The sequence below is a fragment of the Rutidosis leptorrhynchoides genome, chromosome 11 (genome assembly GCF_046630445.1).
Source record: "Rutidosis leptorrhynchoides isolate AG116_Rl617_1_P2 chromosome 11, CSIRO_AGI_Rlap_v1, whole genome shotgun sequence".
In the NCBI taxonomy this organism is placed as follows: Eukaryota; Viridiplantae; Streptophyta; class Magnoliopsida; order Asterales; family Asteraceae; genus Rutidosis; species Rutidosis leptorrhynchoides.
Genome location: NC_092343.1, coordinates 84821593 through 84843908, shown reverse-complemented (window position 1 = coordinate 84843908; position 22316 = coordinate 84821593). Strand labels below are relative to the sequence as shown.

Here is a 22316-nt window from a genome sequence, read left to right as displayed (position 1 = left end):
CTTAGTGTTGTATTATCCTTTGAATTGTCTTAGGATTTTCATCACTAAAAGGGTGAGTCTTGTACTTTGTAACTAGAAGCATAAGCTAGCTTAGTTATCATCTTCCTTAAAGGAAACTAGGAAGTTGATTAATTTCATGGGATTAATACTTGTCCAAGGTGAGATTAGGTTTGTTGTCTACAAGGAGTACAAGATTTGTAAAACGGATCTCCATCGAGTTTGGAGAAAGGCTTAGTGAAGCAAACTCTCGATTAGTGAATAGTGGAATGGATTAAGGTGGATTAGTTAACATCCACCCGAACCACTATAAATTCTTGTATTTATGCTTTTTACTTTATTTTTTGCATTATTTCAAACTACACACATTGAATTTGAGTTGATTAAGTTGATCAAGGTTGATTAAATCTTGATAACCATCGAAAAAAAATTATGTTTAAATAATGAAGTATTAATAATGTTCCATTCTTATGTTTAAACTCTCTAGATCAACTTGTTTGTGTCACTTTTTGATCAAATTTCAGATTCCGAGTAACTTTAAAATACGATATAAAATTTTTGAAAGGTAAAATTGCATTATCAACTCCTTTATTTACTTTTTGTCTTTACATATCATTTTTAAATTTTCAACTAATTTAGCAAATAATTATAAAATGCAAAATATAGTTCTACCTTAATATATATATATATAATCTTCTACTATCAACTTTAGTTTTAAGCTTTCACTTTCGGCTGTCAAAAAATTTGATACTTCAAAAACACTCTTTATAGCACACTTCCACTTATTATATTTACTTGAGAAAATTGGCATTTTGGTATATATTTCAATTAGATTAGATTAGATTTTTGAAACCTTATGGTTAAATTCTTGTTTTTTTTTTACAATTAGATTCATTTTTTAAAACACATACACATCCAAATTAAGAGCAACTGCTAGTATTTTTAGAGAATTGATATTTTCAAACATGAATTTGATAGATCCACTCAAATGTACTAAACTACTCTTAAATTATGTCTTCAACAAATTTCTTATTAGAATTTATTGAAGGACATTTCTAGAAACTAGCATTAAATTATGGCAGATTTATCAAATTCATGTTTGAAAATAATTTTTATATTGTAAACAGCAAAAAATTATTTATTTAATCTTTTCACACATGAAGAAAGTGATTCATATGGTAGCAAACCTTTTGAATGTTCAAAAGTGGCATGTGAAAAATTGGATGGTTTTTCTAATAGTAATAATGATGATGATGATTTTTTATTGGGTCCCGGTGAAGAACATAATGGTCCGATTCATGAAAACATGAGGAAATCCAATTTGCCTAGTGAGAGTATTTTAGAGGAGTGTGATCTCAGGCCTCTTGATTCTAATGTTGATGAAGTTTCTCGCGAGAATGTTCAGATTGGTGTTACTCGAAATGGGCTCAGCGCGGTGAATAGATTTCGACACAAGAAACGAATTTTCAGGCCTCTAATTAAATCATTAATTTCGTTCTAGAAAGAAAACAATTGAAACGTAAAATATGTCGTGAGAAACAAACGTGGATTGATAGGGTTATTCTTAATAACTTTATGAAACGATTTAGATGTGGATGAGGAGGATCTTGATGGTTGCTCATGCTCATGCTCTTGCTCTTGCTCTTGCTCGTGTTTTCATTGTTTTTGCTAGCTTCTTGCTAGTTGTATTCCGTTCTTTTTTCTATAATAAATAATAGATATCTTGCCTTTCAAAATAAAAAAAAAAAATATATATATATATATATATATATATATATATATATATATATATATATATATATATATATATATATATATATATATATATATTTTTTCGCACGTGTAAAGTACTGCTCCGTTTATATTTTTCACACAACTTGTTATCATCACGCGCTAGGAGAATATGATAACGAACTCTTGCATTTTTAACTGCTACTTCAGTACCAATTATAACTGAAAAGGGCGCTAGTCAACTCTCATCTGTGACGGAGTCAAATGTCGAACGCCGTCGTTAACGGCCTCGCCGGCGCCGGCGGAGGTATCATTGCTCAAATCATCACTTATCCTCTCCAATCGGTACCAAATTACTTCATTCAATTCATCGTTTCTACTTCATATATAGTAATAGTAATCATTGTAATAACAACCATAAATTGTATTGAAATTAGGTCAACACACGTCAACAAACTGAAAGAATCGCAAAGAAATCACAGTCTCAGAGATCATCTGGCGGTATACTTGTTCAAATGCTTCAGGTTTTGTTTAAAAATCAAAAACTTATTAAATTGTTAGGGTTTTGAATGTGTTTGCAGTGGATAATGATGTTTATATGATAATGATAATAATAGGTTATAAGAAGTGAAGGAATTGGGGGATTATATAGTGGACTAAAACCTTCATTGCTTGGAACTGCTACATCACAGGTGCCACTTTTTTATTAATATAGACATATAGTATTGCATTTTACCCTTGAATTCCACCCAGGGTGCTTTCTTCACATCGCGTTGCGGGGCAGGGGAGGGGGTTTTTACCGCCCATGTCTTCGGATTGGGCATGGTATCCTCCTGGGCAGCAATTGGGGCGGGTTATGCAACTGCAGGGAGATGAACGCGTGGGTGGTTAAATTCAGCTGGGTGATCCCGTACTACTATTCAAAAATAATAATATTGCATTTTAGATTAGTGATTTGCTGGAATATGTGTGAGTGTAACGATTTTATGTTGGTATTGTTAGGGGATATATTATTATTTTTACCAAGTGTTTAAGAATAAAGCGGAATCTATTGCTGCTGCTAATAAAAGAAAGGGGCGTGGTGATGGTACTGTTGGTATGTTGTCGTGGCTCGTTGTTGCGGCTTTGGCTGGGTAAGTAGCATTTTTTCCAACACCTATTGTATGTTAGATTCCAATATTTTCTTGCTTTGCATTAATTATATGTAGATTGTAGACGGAGACAACTGATGTGACAATATGAAGGCGTATTTATAATATCCCCTTCAAAGTAATTTTAGGAAAAAGTATATTGATAGCATGTTTGAGAGGAATTTAGAATTTAGGTATAGGTTTAAGTGAGTCTCCTAAATTGTATTATTCCTGCTATATTCCTTATATATAAGCAAGGTTGAAAAAGACGCGAGACGGAATCGGGACCTTAAAACGTCGACGTTGACTGACGTTGACTTTCATATATATTATATACACATATTTTAAAGCCAAAAAACCTTCGTTTACAAGTTTGTACTTATAATCGCTATTACAACAACAACAACAACAAAACCCAATACCACATAAGTGGTGTATGGGGAGGTGAGATATAGACAATCATTCCCCTATAATCGCTATTATTGTTAATATAATACACAAAGTAACACTAAACTACGTCAATTTTGATCGATTTGACCGACTTTTGACCGATTTTAACCGAATTTTTTACTTTTGACCAGCGTTGACCCGACCTTTTCCGCATTTGACCCGACTTTTGACCATTGACCGACTTATTAGAAGATGGGATGGGGTCGAGATGGGCTAGTCACCAAAACGCCGCAATGGGCGTCGCAACGGACGTCGTATACAACATTGCTTATAAGTGGTCCATGTTTGAGCCTCGGTTTATTTGTAATAATATTATATTATCATCTTATAGAAAAGTTATTCTTTTGCAAAAAGTTTGTTATTTCCTTCAGGAGCCATATAGAACTTTAACTTCAAGTGATCTAAAAACATGAAATATATTATTTCATGAATTTCTAAGATCATTTAGGTGTACAACTGCACATTGTTGCTACTGTTTTGTGCTGGCAGAAAATCATTTTTGTACAAATTATTGATTCAATATCCTACAATTTATATTTATAAAGTTCTATATAATCAAGGTATTACACATTTAACTATACTGTGTTTGATACAGTATATTATTATCTAGGATTTAAGTTAAGATAAAAGTTAACACTGCTGTAACAGTTATGACCCATATGAACTTTCTCTTTATTATGTGAAGAACTGTTTATGAGATCAATTAATTTAAGCTGCTACCTGATGATTTGCATTTGATTTTATTTTTTATGGTGCCTCATGGGAATATTTCTTGTTTTCAGGGCATTGAATGTAATGTTTACAAACCCAATATGGGTTCTCGTCACACGTATGCAGGTACGCTTAGACTACAACTTGTCCAATGTTATTATTTATTATCAATTTCGGTGATCTAAGTTTTGTTGCTGGTCTTATTTAGACACATACTCAAGCAGAACAGAAGATTCTAGAAGCAAAGAAGGAAGCTTTGACAAGAGAACTCTCTGAAAGCAGTTTAATCGGTTCTTCTTTGCAGGATATGTTACGTGAACTTGATTCAATTAAGCCTAATCCATACGGAACGTTGCATGCGGTATGTAGTGTCACGATATCCGTTTATTTTGTGTTATGTTATGATGAATGGTGTGATCTTGCCTTATGTGAAGGTTTATGCCATTTATAGGCATATGAGGTTTATAATGAAGCTGGAATACGGGGATTTTGGAAAGGCATTGTACCGACTCTAATCATGGTTAGGTTAATTACTTATTAATGCATATGAATATGAATATGAATAATATATGATATAATAAGCGTATATCGCTGGTTAAAAATGAGAATGACTTGACAGGTGTGCAATCCGTCAATTCAATTCATGATTTACGAAACCTCCCTTAAATATTTGAAAAATAAACGAGCTGAAAAGAAGCAGAGTCCAAAGAGCGTTTCTGCTCTGGAGGTAATATAACAAAATCTTGTATCATCAACTGTCAAAAGAAAAAATTTATCGTTAAGATTGTAAAAAATGTTTCAAGTTACTAAATTTTGTTTGTGTAGGTATTTTTAGTTGGTGCCATTGCTAAACTTGGAGCAACAGTGACAACATATCCTTTGTTAGTTGTGAAGGTAATAATACCAACTTCATTTATATAACTATATAAGTTATGATTTTGTTTATTAACATATTTTCTTGAATATTTACAGTCGAGACTTCAAGCAAAGCAAGAGATCAGTACAAACAATTCATTGAGATATTCAGGTATTAATTTTTTTTTTATCTATTTCACTGTATATGTCTCTCATTACATTTCTGAACCACTTGAACCGTTTTACTTAGGTTATTTAAGCTGCATATTCACATTGCAGGTACATTGGATGCAATTGTAAAGATGATTCATTATGAAGGATTGTCAAGTTTTTACAAAGGAATGAGCACCAAAATAGTACAAAGTGTATTTGCAGCCTCAGTCCTTTTCATGATTAAGGAGGAGCTTGTTAAATTTTATGCAATAGTTGCAAAGAAGAGCCAGAAGTTGTTATTAAGTATGTCACATAAATAGACAACATCATTTGGTCCATGAATTGTATACATATGTTGTGCCCATATCATTTATATAGGAAGCACGTCGTGAATATTGTTAGACTCTATCAAATGATTGTATTAGGCCATCAAGTAAATAGATTAGTATCTAATGGCCGTCATATATCATATGTAACTGTGCGTTGTAACGTTAAAAATGAGGTTTTTAGTTCGATCAATAATTGTAAAACAATGCATTACTTGCACATTTCTTGCAACTGTATGCACAACGCAGTTTCAAAGTGGAGACTTAGTGATGTTATTAGGCATTATTCATGTGTAGGCTAAAAGAGTTACTATTCAATACACAGACATTGCTGATTTTAATCCCTTGCTCTCATATTAGAAAATTAAAACAAAGGATATAATGATGAACAATAACATTTCCTAATGCATAATTAAAGTTATAAAGTTAATGTTTTAATTACTTAGTAGAAAATAAAATACTAAACTCCAGTTGATCCAAACCCGCCTGCACCACGAACAGTTGAATCCAAATCATCAACCTCGACAATTTCAGGAGTGATAATCTTCTGAATAATCAACTGTGCAATTCGATCACCCAATTTCACTTCAAAATCAACATCAGAATGATTGAACAAGATCACACCAACCGGACCACGATAATCGGCATCAATCACACCCGCCCCAACATCAATTGAATGCTTCCATGCCAAACCAGATCTCGGAGCTACAAAACAACAAGCAATTCATACATAACAAAACCCTAATTTATATTGTACACAAACAGCAGTACTCAAATAATACAGTCTGAACAAATATATCATACCAACACGAGCATATGTTCCTTCTGGAACTGCAATGCTTAAATCAGTTGGAACGAGCGCTTTACCCCTTGCTGGTACTTTTGTTTCTACAGCACTGAATCAAAATACAAGTAAAAATCAGTTTTATCTTTGTATTTTATACTTGCATACAAGGTGTTTGATAAAATGCTTGAACGAAAAAAACACACACAGGCGATTTACATTTATATTACCTTGAGAGATCATAACCGGCAGCGAGAGACGAACCTCGGGTAGGCAAAACGGCTTTCTCGGATAACTTCTTCACTTTAAAAAGAGGGATCTGGTGATCAAGTTTCTGAATTTTTTGTGTTGGTCCTTCGATTTCAGGGGTACCGTTGGTGTTGTTGTTTGCCATGGATACTGAAACAGAGATTGATTTGAAGTTGAATATTGATGATTGAAATAAATGGAAATAGAGATGGTGATATGGTTTATATAGGAAGGAAATTGAAGGCGAGAAAGATAACATATAATGGCGCCAAAAGTTCCCGCCATTTCAAGCAATGTCCCGATTTATAGTCTTTCACGGTCCCAAAAAAAAAAAAAAAAAAAAAAAAAAAGTAAATTTTACAATTCAACTGAATTTATTTAATAAGAAGATACTTTAATTAAGATGATAAATAAATTGAAGAACCGTTACGACAAATTTTATTTCCTATGTTACGAATAACATTAACATTTGCAATCAAAATAAACAAAAAATAATACGTTAACACTCATAAATTTCAGGTTAAGAGGCTAAATTCATCAACCTAAACGGAAAAAAATTGTGAACTAAGAAAACTAAATAATTGTTGTGAAATGTCCTTTTTCAAAGTCAAAAGTGGCTGCAAATTTTATGGCCACCTAATTGTACAGTATTTTCTTATGCTATAAATATGCATCATGTATGATTGTAAAACACACTTTCTAATATACAATCTTCTGATATACTCTCATCTATATACTCTCTCTGCTTCTCTTATAATTTTATTAATAGTCTATAATCAAGAATCAGGTTCTAAAGGTAGTCATAAACTCCTAAATCATAACACGTTATCAGCACGAAGTGCTCCGTATAATCAAAGTTTATCTAAGCAAGCACAAATCACTAATCAAGGTAAGAAATTCTTTAACGATATCTTCTATTATTTATTAGTAAGGTAAATATTATTATCATCATAAGTAAAATTATATTTATGTAATCTAACTTTTATTAACTTCACTAACATTTATATTTATGTTATTAACTTCACTAACATTTATATTTATGTTATTTAAGTTACATATGGTTTGTTATACCGCCTGAATTATATTTATGTATCTAACTTTTATTAACATCACTAACATTTATATTTATGTTATTAACTTCACTAACATTTATATTTATGTTATTTAAGTTATTTATGGTCGGTTATACCGCCTGAATTATATTTCTGTAATCTAACTCTTATTAACTTCGCTAACATTTATATTTATGTTATCTAACATTTATGATTACTTATGCAATTAATCATTATTTATTTCATGCATACTAATGTTTATTCTTAAAATTTATTATTTATGCATAATATGTTTATTCTCTTAATCTTCGTATTTATACTAAACGTATTTATACTAAATGTATTTATATTAATCGTATTTGTACTAATAAAATTCTTTTATTAAAATTATTATTAATACAACGAGTACATAACAGTCGTTAACGTCAACTAACGACGTTACAACGGTCATATATACATAACGGTTGTTAACGTCAACTGACGACATTACAACGACTATATTTTTCAAATATAAAATAAACATCTCCGTTTTCACATTTTCACAAATCAATCTTCATTTTCTCAGATTACCACTCTCAACAAGTTTTTTTTGTAAAGATGATTCACACAAGGATGATTTTTCCTATTGTATTGGTCATACTAACTATCATCATTATTGCTAATATACCACGGGGTGAACCTATATTCTATCCTGCTCTTGTGATTTTAACATTTGTAATCATGCCATTATTCTGTTGTTTGCTACTTATGAATTTAAAATGATTCTAATTGTATTTTATTATTTGTCTATGAATAGAAGTTGAGTATGATTATAATTTATGTTGTTCATCTTTTGATAATAGAAAATGTCGAATTTGAAAAGGCTTAAATTTGCCCCTTTAGAATCAAGTGGGAACAACTACTTAACATAGGTTATGAATGTAGAAAAACAACTCGAATCAATCGGTATTTTAGAAACCCTGAATGAAAATAACAATTGTTCCGAACAAGAGAAAGCAATAACAAGTATTTTTCTTAGCAAACATATTGACGAGTTCTTAGAATCTACATATTATATGATCGAAGATCCAAATGTATTGTGGAAAATACTCAAAGATAGATACGATATTAATTATCAAGAAATAACGGTGATCCATGAAAGAATAAAATTGAAGATGTTAGTAGACGATCTTATAAGAATCCCGGAGATTCTTATTAATGATCTGGTAACGTGGATCATCAGTCTAGTATTTCTTGAATACATGAACATCTTGTTTAGCTCTACAAATAAGTCCCAAAAGAAAAGAAAATGAGAGTGAATCTGTTAAAAAATATTGATTAAATAAACGCTGAGCTACCTTGAGACTTGAATGGTTTGAATTTTCTAAGATGCCTAGCTTGTTATGTATCACTCATAAATAAATGGTTTTAGATCATAACGCATATGTTTATTAAGTGTTATCTTTTATGTACTTCAGATTGTAACTTGTTTGCATGTCATATAATTTGATTATCTTGCTGAAATATAACTCATTATTTGCTTATCCTATTTGAAGTTTTATATGAATCATGCTGAAATACATCATCTATTAAATGGTAAAGACCTATGTATTGTAGATAGTGGTAACATACACACTATGATTTAAGAAATATTTCATTGATTTAAATCAAATGAAGGAATTATAAATACTATAACAGGTCTTGCAAACTTGATATAAGGAACGGAAAAGGCAAAAATTAATATTACCAAATGGTACAAATTTTCTGATAAACAATGCCGTGTTTTCTCAAAATCAAAGAGAAATTGATTAAGTTTCTCTGATATATATATATATATATATATATATATATATATATATATATATATATATATATATATATATATATATATATATATATATCATAATGGATATGATTATCAGTAAATGATAACAGATAATGAGAAATATCTATGTAGCACTGAAAAGCGCATATGATTAAAAGCGCAGCGCATATGATAAAAAGCGCGTATGATGAAAAGCGCAACACATATAATTAAAAGCGCATATGATGAAAAGTGCAGCGCATATGATGAAAAGCGCAGCGCATATGATTATAAGCGCATATAATTAAAAGCGCATATGATGAAAAGCGCAGCGCATATGATTAAAAGCGCATATAATGAAAAGTGCATATGATGAAAAGCGCAGCACATATGATAAAAAGCGCATATGATAAAAAGCGCAGCGCATATGATTAAAAGCGCATATGATGAAAAGCACATATGGTGATTAATGAAAAACACATATGGTGATTAATGAGAAGCACGTATGGTGATTAATGAAAAGCACATATGGTGATTAATGAAAAGCACATTAAGAAATAATCACCAATGTTTCTTGAAAGAATTTAAGGGGATATATATATGGACCAATTCATCCATCATGTGGACCATTTTGATATTTCATGGTTCTAATAGACGCATCTAGCGGATGGTCTCATATTTGTGTGTTATCAAGCCGTAATATGGCATTTGCAAAGTTTCTTGCACAAATTATTAAATTGAGAATACATTATTCTGATTACACCATTAAAAAGGATGAGACTTGATAATGCTGGTGAGTTAACATCTTAAGCATTTAATAATTATTATATGTCTACAGGGATTGTTGTTGAACATCCAGTTGCTCATGTGCATACACAAAATTGGTTTAGCTGAATCAATAGATAAACGCTTGAAGCTAATAATTAGACAATTGGAAATGAGTACAAAACTCTCAATATTTATATGGGGACATGTAAATTTACATGCTGCATCATTAATTCGCATTAGACCAAGTGCAAGTCATACATATTCTCCCTTGCAACTTGCTTTTGACCATCAGTCAAATATTTTCCACCTTAGAACATTTGGTTGTGCGGTTTATGTTCCTATTGCACCACCACAACGCACTAAAATGGGTCCTCAAAGAAGGATGGGAATATATGTTGGATATGAAACATCTTCAATCATAAGATATATTGAACCCATGACGGGTGATGTTTTTACAGCACGTTTTGATGATTGTCACTTTAATGAAACATTGTTCCCTAGATTAGGGGGAGAAATAAAAAATAAAGAAAATGATGTTTCATGGTGTGAACCTCAATTAATGTATCTTGATCCTCGCACAAAAGAATGCGAGACCGAAGTTCAAAAAATAATGCATATGCAAGAACTTGCGAATAAATTGTCTGATGCATTTACAGATACGAAAAGAGTGACTAAATCATATATACCAGCAGCAAATGCTCCAGCTCGAATTGAAATTCCAAAAGCTGGCAATAATGTCACTCTTGAGTCTTTGCCACGCTAGAAACGTGGGAGACCAATTGGTTCCAAAGATAAAAATCCTCGAAAATGAAAATCAGCTGATAATGAGGTAAAAGAAAGTGTTCAAGAAGAACCACAAATCAATATTCCTTCTGCAGAGGATATTGATAAATGTAAATACATAAATTGCAATAAATTATGCAATAATATGGAACCGAAATGGAATGACAAATATTGATGAGAATTTTTTATATAATGACATCATGAATAAAGATGATGAGCTGGAACCAAAATCTGTCATTGAATGTCAAAAATAGACATGACTATATACGAGCTGAATTAGAATTGTTCAATAAAAGAAAAGTTTTTGGATAAATCATTATCACTTCTAAAGATGTGAAACGTATGGGATACAAATGAATTTTAATTCGAAAAGGAAATAAGAAAAATTAACTTACAAGGTCAAGTCAGACTTGTAACTCAAGATTTCTCTCAAAGACCAGGAATGTATTATGAGAAAAACTTATCGACCTGTAATAGATGCAATTACTTTTAGATACTTAATCAACGTGGCAGTTTATTAAAAAATGCATCTCATGGATGTTGTTACTATTTATATATATGGATCACTTAATAGTGATATATATATGAATATACCAAAAGGGTTTAAGGTATCCAAAAGCATTTAATAAACCAAGGAAATGTATTCCATTAAATCATAAAGGTCTTTATATGGGTTGAATCAATCGGACCGCATGTGGTATACCCGATTAAGTGATTGCTTGATAAGCAAAGGGTATACAAATAATCTTATATGCCCATGTGTTTTCATTAAGAAAACAACATCCAGATATGTGATTATAGCTGTTTATGTCGATGATCTTAACATCGTAGGTACAAATAAAGAGATTCATGAAGTCATTCAACTTATAAAGAAAGAATTTGAAATGAAAGATCTCGGAAAAAGCAAGTATTGTTTTGGTTTACATATTAAGCATATGCCTAATAGTTTACTTGTACATCAAACAAATTATACCAAAAAGATTTTAAAACGCTTCAATATGGACAAGGCAAAACCATTAAGTACTCCTATGGTGGTTAGATCACTCAATGTTGACACTGATACATTTCGTCCCCGAGAAGAACATGAAGATGTTCTTGGTTCAGAAGTTCCATATTTTAGTGCAATTGGGGCTCTTATGTATCTTACAAATTATACAAGACCTGACATTTCTTTTGCAGCTAATTTGTTGACAAGGTTCAACTCAGCCCCTACCAAAATACATTGGAATGTGATCAAACACATATTTTGATACCTTCGGGGAACTACTGATTTATAATTATTTTATTCCAACAACTCGAAACAAGATTTGTTTGGTTATATATATGCAGATTATTTATCTGATCTACATAAAGCTAAATCTCAAACTGGATATGTATTCCTAAATGGAGGCACCGCAATATCATGGCGTTCTCAAAAACAAACACTTGTTGCAACATTATCAAATCATGCCGAAGTGATTGTATTACATGAAGCTACTCGGGAATATTTTTGGTTGAGATCAATGACACAACTCATTACTTATTCTTGTGGACTAAAACGCGATAAAAGTCAAACAACTATCTATGAAGATAATGCAGCTTGCATAGCACAGATGAAAGAAGGGTATATCAGAAGTGACCGAACAAAACACATACCTCCTAGATTCTTCTCATACACTCAATATCTCATCAAGGACGACCATATTGAAATGATATACGTTCAATCTAGCAAAAACGCTGCTGATCTTTTTACCAAAGCACTTCCAACTACTATTTTCAGAACACACGTTCACAATATTGGCATGAGGCATGTTCAAAAGATGTGACGACTCAGCGATGTATACTTGAGGGGGAGTCAACTCTATACTGCACTCTTGTTCCCTTGACTAAAGTTTTTATCCCACTGGATTTTTCTTTAGCAAGGTTTTTAACGAGGCAGTACTAGTTTCTCTCTAAATAAAATTGTCAGCCAAGGGGGAGTGTTGTGAAATGTCCTTTTTCAAAGTCAAAAGTGGCTGCAAATTTTATGGCCACCTAATTGTACAGTATTTTCTTATGCTATAAATATGCATCATGTATGATTGTAAAACACACTTTCTAATATACAATCTTCTGATATAATCTCATCTATATACTCTCTCTGCTTCTCTTATAATTTTATTAATAGTCTATAATCAAGAATCAGGTTCTAAAGGTAGTCATAAACTCCTAAATCATAACAATAATTAAATACTAATGTATATATAATATTAGGAGAATGTTAAACGTAAACCTTATTAGAAGAGTAAGAACTATGTTATTTTTTTTCTTTTTGAGTTCGCACAGGAAACCTCCCTGGCGACATCCACATTGGTCCCCACTAGCGAGTAAAACATCTGCTTGACGAACCTCCCGAATGACGAGACACGTAACCGGGTGAATTGCGCACATTGGCGCCTCTTTCAGTCAAGAGCCCATTTTAATTCAATCTTAGGCGTTACTAATGTTCAAACATGGATCTCTTGCTTCAGAGGAAATTAAGCTGATTTTCTTAAAGTCTAATATGGGACTGATTCTTTAACAAAAGCTTGTTCCAAGTTTTTGATAGAATGATTCACTTCCCTAAAAAGCATCGGTACTTGAGTGGTACAACTACTATGTTGATCCCGGGCTCACGTCCTTGAAATAATAGGCGAGTGTTCGAATCCTGAGAGGGGGTTTTCTCAAGGATTCTGTTGGGATGATACAATGCATGCCTTAAGCCTCTCAGTTTAATCCAAAGCACACTGAGTACCTAATGTGGCTGGTGTGTGAAGAGCTTCCTCATAACGCATGTGTGGGTGACAAATGAGAGCATTCGATGTTGATATCGCCGTTGAAAAAAGTGATGCTCTACCAATCGAGATTCACACAGCAACACGACACTTGTATTGCTCTCCCACAACCCACAAGTCACAACCAATGTTCATGGTTTATGATGCTCCCGTTTCGAGCATGATGCTCTCCCATCCGGTTCTGTCAAAAAGATGAAAAATATATGTATGATTAGTTATCATAGCTTTTTGATGAAAGAATTTTGAGTAATGCAATTAATTGGCTCCTTTACATACGAAATACTCCATTGGAGCATTTGAACAGTTGAATTAAACATCTCCAATTCAGGCCCTCTCACTCCTTTTATCTGGTCCCTTCATCGACTATTTGTGAATGCAAATTCTGTATCAACTTACATGAAAACCATTACTACGTATATTTCAAGGCCATTGTAAGCTCATCAAAAATATCTTGTTTTTGATCAAGTATTGTACATTAATATAAATCTACTACAGTTTGAATCACTACAATTACTCATACTCCTCTCCTGCTCGTTGACAGTTTTCTGCAACATTAGCCAGTACCATTGCATTGGGTTTGGGAGTTTTTCAGCAGTTCCGTTCCAAGTTCGGATCGTATGTAAACCATGTGTTTTTTGATATTGGGCTAAATAATGTTTTCCTATAAATTCATGACCTACTTCTTCTATCACCCATTAAAAGCTTGTTGGACATCTCCGAAGCTCTTTAAAGTTAAAGGTAATGTGTTGCACGCCCTGCAAACCATCTCTTTTGTTCTCTCATTTTATATGATTTAGATAGTATTATGTGTTACTATGATGGCTTTGTATCTTTTCTTTTGACATCGTACCATATAAAGATATATTTATACATATGGTAACAATAGAAATATTGGAAGGTGCCAACGAACGTTTGCTTCAATGGTATCATGCCTCAGTGTGAAAGAGCCCGCGATTAGTTGCCAAGCAACCCGGGTTAAATTCGTTGAGGCGAAAGGTTTTCTCTCCAATTTCCTGCGATTAGTTGCCAAGCAACCCGGGTAGGAGTTTCTTTCTAGCGTGTGTGGGTGCAAATGATAAGAGTCGTTGAAATAAATGATCCGCTCATGCAAATTCGCGGTTAAAAAAAAATAGAAATATTGGAAGGTATTGAACTGAATTATAAACTAGTGACTGAATCAATGTTATATGGTATGACAACACTGATTACTGATCATTATTACAAGATACCCAAATTTTTTACAAATCATCCGGATCCAATATTGACAGTCGGTACCAACAAAGTCCTGAACATGTCATAACACAATGGGAATTCTTATTATTGTGTTCTTGATGGAACTAATTGTACAAAAGTTGAACCTCAAAATCGAGTATTAATTTGTGAAAATAAGGCCTTGAAATCTTTTGTAGGCGTTCCACTTCCCTCGGGTTTGGAGGCAAGGTCAAATGCCTTGAATTTTGCCTCCTCAATTTGCAGGGCCTGCATGCAACACATTTCCAATAAGTCTATTAAAAGGGATAATAAATATAAATTATAAATGCATACAACTATACAAGTAATTATCCTGGGTTTATAAGGAACAATTATTGTTTGAACAGAAGATTGTTAGTGACTTCTAACTATATATTAGTTTTAAACTAGAAAAAGTAAAAGCTTTGTATATTATTTCTTTTGAGTGACAGCCATAAAACACATTTTACTCAACTTGGATGAAAGAAGATAGATTTTGCAACAGCAATGAATATATGTACCTGAATACAGACTTCAGCAACATCGGCTCTAGCAATGGTTCTAGTTTCAGTTTTAAGAAGCTCATCATCTTTACCGACTAGCAACTCACGCACACCACCTTCCTTGTCTTGCAAACCCCCAGCCCTGTACCATATCCAATTTCATTATCCCAAGGTTGCAGATCACAAGAAAAGAATTTAATGATAGTTTTATGGGTTATCAACATCTATAAATGTTCCTGTTTCCTATAAAAGAAGTTATAAACGTAAGTTACCATTGTGCAAATTATATCCATCTAAAGAATTGTTTTTAATGGTATAATGATGTATGTATCATCTAACTAATTATTTATGTGTCTTGAGAAAGTACTTCTAATAATTCACAATGTGACTGAAATTGTCATAGCATGATTCGAACTAATTTACCAACATGTTTATTTGGTGACAATTGTTAGTTTGTTACTTCATGTATTGCATGAAGAAACAAAAGATTTTAGCTTTCATTCTTTGCTAAAAGTTAGTTACCCATCTTTGTTACAACTTATAGACCAATTTATTCTCCAAGTCTTAAAGTTGATAAACAGTCACTTCCATGATCAAAACATGTTACACTCAGACCATTGATTAAGATTACTCACCTTGGTTTTATGGATTGCATACAAATTTAAGAAACACTGTTTCCAAAAAAGTGTTCCTTACATATTTTATCCTAGGCTTAATTATTATTTTTTCAGAAGAAAAACTGCTCATTTTGACCCAAACCCGATTTGACCCGAGCCCACTGAGACACAAACATGTTTTAACCTGGCTCCTGAACATTTTGCAACCTCTAGATTTAGACCATCATTTTTGAAATATAATTCCTTTGCTGTTAAACTTTTAACTATAGTATTTTGGTAGATAACCAAACATACTTAATATTGGATTTGTAATTCTACCATCTGACGACCAAAGTTCTAAGCAGGATTTTGAATTTGTGATCGAACAGAAAAAGAAAAAGTATGACTAACCTTATAATTGTGTATGGGATCCCAGAGTCTGCTAGATATTGTTCCGCTTTCCTCTTCCAGACCTGCAAGCAATAATCACACGTTAGATGGTATTCAATTACTACTTTCTATCTTTTCACCCATTAATTTTTAATAAAAACAATTTTAATTTTCCCCGTAAAACTTTTCAATTTAATATGTGTTTGAAAAAGAAAAGGTAAACAAACCAGAATATTCCCGTTTCCTAAACTGTTCAACGGGTGGTTAAGATCTGTTCCACCCATGGATCCAACCAAAACAATCTGTTTCACTCCAGCAGCTTTAGCTGCACATAATTAAACAAAAACTAAATAAACAATAACCAAAATATAATATAATATAGTATAAATTATATTATATAATACATGTAACGAATTTTAGTCGAACGATCCTTACCAGCATCTATTTGATTTTTCTGTCCTTCCCAATCAACCTAGAACATATACATTCAATTACCAAACTTAAGCAAACATAAACAAGCTTCAAATGAAGTCTAACTACTTATAATTTATAAATTAGTCAAAATTACACGGATAATCCTTGTGGTTTGCCGTAAATTGCATATATAGTCCTTTTTTTACTTGGATACACCATTAGTTTGCATTTCTTCCATGGATAATCCAATCGTTAGCTGGACGTGAATAAGCTAAATGGAATAAAATCAACGCCAATTAACTATCGGACTATTTACGAAAGAAATACAAGCTAATGGACTATCCAAGTCAAAAAGAAATTGGACTATACATGCAATATAAGACAAACCACAATGACTATCAATGTAATTTTGTCTATGAATTAACATTCAATGTAATACCTGTTCAGGGTACGATCCTTCTTCGAAATAGAATTCGGGCCTTCCGCCTTTAGTTGGATCAAAACCAGGTTTCATTTTAGGGACCCCACTTGTAAGAATTACAAGACCATCAATGCCTTGAATAGCAGGGACGATACTTTCGGTATTTCTTATATCACCGATGAAAACATCATCTGCACCACCAATTTTCTCCTTACTCTCTTCGGTTCTAACCAAACCTCTTGCAACATACTCACCTGATCTCTCCTTCAACTTCTTATAAACTAATTGACCTACCCAAAAAGACAAGTATCAATGAGCTACATTTCAATATCATGGTGATTTATAATGTTTAAACCACTTGAATTTACAGTAATTAGAAAAATTTTAACCACCGAGGACTTACTATACATAGTTTTGTCACAGTTTTTCAATCAGTTTGATTTTAATCTTTCAGGTATCATTGAGCTACAATTTCAGCAAAAAAGTGTTGTTCCTCTATTTTATGAAATTAATATTGACTAATATGATGGAATTTAGGCAAAAATATAGAAATAAATTAATTCAATTCAGCACAATTTCAAATTTAAGATTGAAATGCTACATAATTCTTTGTTACAAGTTTCAATAGGCTTCATCTTCACCAAATCATACAATCTTACTACAGTTTTAATTAGACTATGCCTACTACCTAGGGTTTCAAAATGTAAAAGAACAAAATGAACTAAAATTCCTTACAAACATACTACTGTACTAAACAAATTAATAATTCGGCTGTAATTTTATTCAGCAGAGTAAACAGATATAAAGATATCAAGTATTGAAAATGACTGACAGATGAATTGATGAAATTAGGAAAGTGATTGTACCAGTTCTTCCACCAGCTCCGGTGACTAGGACGGTGCTGCGGTTGGATTCTGCCATGGATAAAACTGTAAATCTTCTTCTTCTGGTGGTGGTTGGTTGTTGAGAGTTTAGCTTGAGAGAAAAGCTATTGGTATAGATATTGTTAGTGCGGCAATTAGAAGTGGTACATTGTGAAAATTGGGTAAATGAGATTGGTATAAGGACACGTGTCATTGATGCCATAACCGACGATTTGGTTTGGCTGCCTAGAAATTGAGAATCCTCTAGAACAAAAGTGTTTGTTGGAGCAAAAATATAAATAAAAGTATTTTTTTTTTCTCTGACATTTTGGATTTCCTTATCCAATCCAATCACTATTTTCACATATGGTTAAATTTTTCCTTTTTATACTATTACTATTACTAATAATTACTACAGTAAAAATATAGAGTTATTAAAATTAATAGTTTTTATTTATTATTATTATTTTACGAAAGTAACGATTAGTGTTAGAAAAGAAATACTAAAGAAATCTACAACAGATATAATCAAACAAAACGATAAGGCTCAAAAGAAGTAAACAAACTAAGTAGATACGATAACTAAAACCGAGCTAAATCGGGACAAAATATAGACCACAACCAACGGGACAATAAACACGATAATTAAACAACCACCTAAACAAGAGACACACACCAAATAAACCAAACATTCAACAAAACCAATCAAACCAAAACACACTAAGCGACCTTGGAGGATCCTTTTCGACTTCTGGAATCCGATCTAGACACTTTTCCATCCACTTTATCGACGAGGACTTCCTTCCCCGACCGAGACATAAAATAATAGGAAATCACAGTTGGACGACTTACTTCCAATGATGGTACCCGACAGTGGAGGTAACACACTACGCTCCACCAAACCTTAAAAAAAAAAACCTTGAGCATTATCATTCAAAGAACAATCCTCGTCTTCATCCCGCAATGAAAAACTGACAATTTAACGTCCAAGATTATTATAAATAGACTATTTTAAAAGTACAAAGCCATTACGACTACAAAGCTCATCATCAATAATATGATTGATTCTCTCGTGGTATTCTGATAGACTTGCCATGTCGGCTCTCTATCAAACCAAGAGTTTTTCATTACTATATGCTTAGTTGCTTACTCATTCACCCATGTCCAGGAGTTGACCCGGCACCTGTGTATCAACTCGTTATTGTAGTAATAGCGATCGCGGTATTTATCAGTATTGCAGGGTAACAAGAGGTCTTTTAATTTCCAATAAATAATATTTAAACCTCTGGTCATTCACGAGGCAATACTGTTTTTTTTTTTTTTAAATTTATTTTGCCTCTCAATTTGAGGGTCATCTGCAGTATAAAAAACATGTACCAAATCAAGGTAGTAATACTAGTTAGACCATTCGTAACGGTTAGGGGCGTGGGTTGGGGGCGTGAGTTACTTTTTGATGATTAGAACGTGTGAGTTGTTTGTGTGGAGTAGTGGTGGTGTGGGTTTATGTTGTGGGTTAGGAGTATTGTGATGATGTGTTAAAATATAATTGGGTTAAATATTAAAAGGAGATAAAAGTAATATTTTTAAATTAATAAAAAATAAAAAAAAGCAACCACACCCGTGGCCTTCCCTGTTGCGAGCCCCCGCAAACAGCCGCTGCCCCTCTCCCCTGCCCCTCTCCACGCGCCGCTACTTGATCGCCCAGGGCGTGGCCGGCTGCCACCTAGGCACCCACGGCGTGAGCCCCTTCCCGTTACAAGCCGTCTTACAGAACATTAAGTTGATAAAACTAAAGCCAAAACTTGTAGGATTAAAGAATATAAATTCAATAGAAATCAATTATTATTTACAAAACTTGTAGGATGAAACAATTTACATTCAATAGAAATTAATTATTATTCACAGATGACATTTCGGTATAATTTTTTAAAACAAAATAACATCCAGTTTAGGGTATGTATTAGTAAAACCCATGTATGAATATGCCTATATTACTTCATACCGCGATTGATAACCTTGTGCTTTTACCTTTCACCGAGTGTAGACTTGACCCTGCAACGAAACTTTCACCTCTTACTCGGTTACCAATCTAACATTCACGATCTGATGCACCAGTTTCATCGTCCACTTATCGTTACCGTTAAAATACATAACCTTCATCTTCTATATCATGCATCAATAATCTCATTATCAAGTATACATCTTCCCCACCATGATTAACAACTTCATCTTCTTTAAAATCAAATAAACCACTATTCACCCCAATCCAACTACACCCAACAACTTTCCTAATATTTCGATCTTTCATAAGTTTCTTCACTCGCGCTACACTCTCCCATCTTCCCCACACCTCGTATGCTTTACACAACGCTACATACGGTAACGCAGATGTAGGTTCCAGTTTCATCAACCGTTCAGCTACCTTTTCGGTCAACTCTAAGTCTCCCCGTACTTCATTAACACTAAGAATCAATTTACATATAAAACCATTAACACTATACCCCATCGTTGTTATAATATTAAACGCTTCGTTAACGTTTCCCGCCCGAATCATCATTTCAACGATGATATTAAAGTGTGTTTCAGTCGGTTTGACCCCGTATTCTCTCTCCATCGAATAAAAGATAGTCAACCCTTTATCGATCAACCCGCTATAATTGCAAGCTAATAGAACCCCAAGCAGAGTTATTTCGTCTGGTGGGACCCCTGTTTTGAGTAATTCATCAAAATATTTAAGAGCTTCAATTGTTTTTCCGTTGTAAGAACAACCTAAAATCATCGAGTTCCAAGAAATTAAATCTTTTTCGTCCATTTGATCAAATATGATCTTTGCAGAGTTAAAGAATCCAAGTTTACTGTACATTTCAACGAGTGAGCTTGAAACAATGGGATCGGACTCAAACCCTAATTTGACAACAAAACAATGCAACATTGTTCCCTGAACAGCTGGCACAAACATCGATGCACAACTAAGCAAACAACTAAGTGTAAATTCAGTGGGTCCTACGCCTTCGTTCAATGAAAGAACGAAAATCTGCATTGCATGTTTCTCGAGTCGATGATTAATTAAGCTTGAAATCATTGAATTGGAAACAGCTGAATCCCAATTATCTATTTCATCTAAAATGCATATTGGATCATATATACTTTCACATTTTGAGAACATGTTGATGGCAGCACTTAAAACAATAGTATTCGATAAAAATCCTGATTTTAAAGATAAACAAAAAATCTGTTTACCCTTTGACAAGTCCTGAATGGTAGAACACGCGGTTAAAACTGAAGACACTGTAAATGCATCAGGTACATAATCTTTCGATCTCATTATACATAACTGATGATAAGCCATTTCTTCATAACCGAATTTACTGCAGCCTGTGATTAATGAGTTCCAGGAGATTATATCTATTTCCTCCATATTTATAAACACACCGAAAGCATAATCCACAAATCCATGCTTACAATACATATCAATCAATGAATTCCCAATAATAACAGACTTAAAATCTAGCCCATTTCTTATCATATTACAGTGAACTTCCATACCATTACAAACATAGCGAACACATGACAAAACAATCGAATACGTGTACCCACTCGGCGTCACTCCTAAACTTTGCATCTTAACAAACACATCAAGCGCGTGATCTACAAACCCATTAGAACCATATGCAGAAATAATAGAATTCCAGCTCACAACATCTCGTTCAGGCATTTCATCAAACACTTGGCGTGCACCCTCAATGTCGCCAAATTGAATAAACACTTGCATATATAGATTCCAAGAATACACATTTTTGTAGCGTATGTCATTAAATGCTCCGAAAGCATCTTGAATTTTTCCAAGTTTTGTGTAAAGATCAAGACAACGATTACCCAAAAAAGTGTTGGTGTTACAAAGACTAAGCTTTATGAGTTGGGCATGAACAATTTTAACGGAATATAATGATTTTAAAGAGAGACATCGATTTAGGAGTGTTGAAAAGTAATTTGATCGTTGACAACACACCATAATCTTTTTGGTTTCATGGCGGCATCATGTGTTTGCATGTGACATTTTTTTTAAGTTTGCAAGGTTTATTTAATTTCCATAGGTTTATAATTTATTGTTTCCTTTTCCGGACGTGTTTTGGTTCAAGAGGTGGAATAAGAATGAAAATAGAATAGAAAAGGAACCATACCAATAATGTTAGTGAAATAAAATGAATTTCTGTCGACCAAGCATTACTTTAACGGCATCCCTTTACCTTGTGTGTTGGGACATGATTAGGTCATGGATTCGAGTCTCGCTCTGCTCATCCTATTAATTAATCTGCCTGAAATATGGATATTCAG

General features: G+C 33.1%; 4 protein-coding genes across 4 annotated transcripts; 1 reads left to right on the top strand and 3 right to left on the bottom strand.

Moving 5' to 3' along the window:
* The first annotated feature begins 1887 nt into the window (after positions 1–1887).
* LOC139876402 (peroxisomal nicotinamide adenine dinucleotide carrier-like) lies at positions 1888–5564 on the top strand. The gene is made up of 11 exons (XM_071863711.1): positions 1888–2073; positions 2166–2252; positions 2346–2420; positions 2731–2861; positions 4091–4145; positions 4228–4380; positions 4471–4539; positions 4639–4746; positions 4845–4913; positions 4992–5046; positions 5154–5564. Exons 1-11 carry the CDS (start codon positions 1993–1995, stop codon positions 5345–5347), a joined length of 1077 nt encoding a protein of 358 aa, XP_071719812.1. The 5' UTR covers positions 1888–1992; the 3' UTR covers positions 5348–5564.
* A 51-nt stretch (positions 5565–5615) lies between these two features.
* Positions 5616–6670, bottom strand: LOC139876404 (deoxyuridine 5'-triphosphate nucleotidohydrolase-like). The gene is made up of 3 exons (XM_071863712.1): positions 6368–6670; positions 6158–6249; positions 5616–6058 (listed from the first exon to the last, which is right to left on the bottom strand). Exons 1-3 carry the CDS (start codon positions 6643–6645, stop codon positions 5814–5816), a joined length of 615 nt encoding a protein of 204 aa, XP_071719813.1. The 5' UTR covers positions 6646–6670; the 3' UTR covers positions 5616–5813.
* Positions 6671–14707: 8037 nt separating this feature from the next.
* Positions 14708–18241, bottom strand: LOC139876967 (uncharacterized protein At5g02240-like). Its single transcript, XM_071864367.1, has 7 exons — positions 17985–18241; positions 17137–17408; positions 16719–16755; positions 16511–16608; positions 16305–16366; positions 15316–15439; positions 14708–15043 (listed from the first exon to the last, which is right to left on the bottom strand). The coding sequence occupies exons 1-7, from the start codon at positions 18202–18204 to the stop codon at positions 14924–14926; spliced, it is 933 nt and encodes a 310-aa protein (XP_071720468.1). The 5' UTR covers positions 18205–18241; the 3' UTR covers positions 14708–14923.
* A 1646-nt stretch (positions 18242–19887) lies between these two features.
* Positions 19888–22093, bottom strand: LOC139877523 (pentatricopeptide repeat-containing protein At1g43980, mitochondrial). Its single transcript, XM_071864961.1, has one exon. The coding sequence runs from the start codon at positions 21991–21993 to the stop codon at positions 20122–20124; it is 1872 nt and encodes a 623-aa protein (XP_071721062.1). The 5' UTR covers positions 21994–22093; the 3' UTR covers positions 19888–20121.
* Positions 22094–22316: the final 223 nt, after the last annotated feature.

Bases quoted from the DNA above. Each gene is read 5' to 3' on its own strand.
- LOC139876404 (XM_071863712.1), bottom strand. From the start codon at position 6,645: ATGTTATCTTTCTCGCCTTCAATTTCCTTCCTATATAAACCATATCAC. The intron at 6,250-6,367 runs GTAATATAAATG...ATTTTGATTCAG, and splicing joins GCCGGTTATGATCTCTCAAG to TGCTGTAGAAACAAAAGTAC. The intron at 6,059-6,157 runs GTATGATATATT...GTTGTTTTGTAG, and splicing joins AGGAACATATGCTCGTGTTG to CTCCGAGATCTGGTTTGGCA.
- LOC139877523 (XM_071864961.1), bottom strand. From the start codon at position 21,993: ATGGTGTGTTGTCAACGATCAAATTACTTTTCAACACTCCTAAATCGA.
- LOC139876402 (XM_071863711.1), top strand. From the start codon at position 1,993: ATGTCGAACGCCGTCGTTAACGGCCTCGCCGGCGCCGGCGGAGGTATC. The intron at 4,747-4,844 runs GTAATATAACAA...TTGTTTGTGTAG, and splicing joins AGAGCGTTTCTGCTCTGGAG to GTATTTTTAGTTGGTGCCAT. The intron at 4,914-4,991 runs GTAATAATACCA...GAATATTTACAG, and splicing joins ATCCTTTGTTAGTTGTGAAG to TCGAGACTTCAAGCAAAGCA.
- LOC139876967 (XM_071864367.1), bottom strand. From the start codon at position 18,204: ATGGCATCAATGACACGTGTCCTTATACCAATCTCATTTACCCAATTT. The intron at 16,367-16,510 runs GTTTGTTTACCT...TATTGCTTGCAG, and splicing joins TAGGAAACGGGAATATTCTG to GTCTGGAAGAGGAAAGCGGA. The intron at 15,440-16,304 runs GTTAGTCATACT...GATATGGTACAG, and splicing joins ATCCCATACACAATTATAAG to GGCTGGGGGTTTGCAAGACA.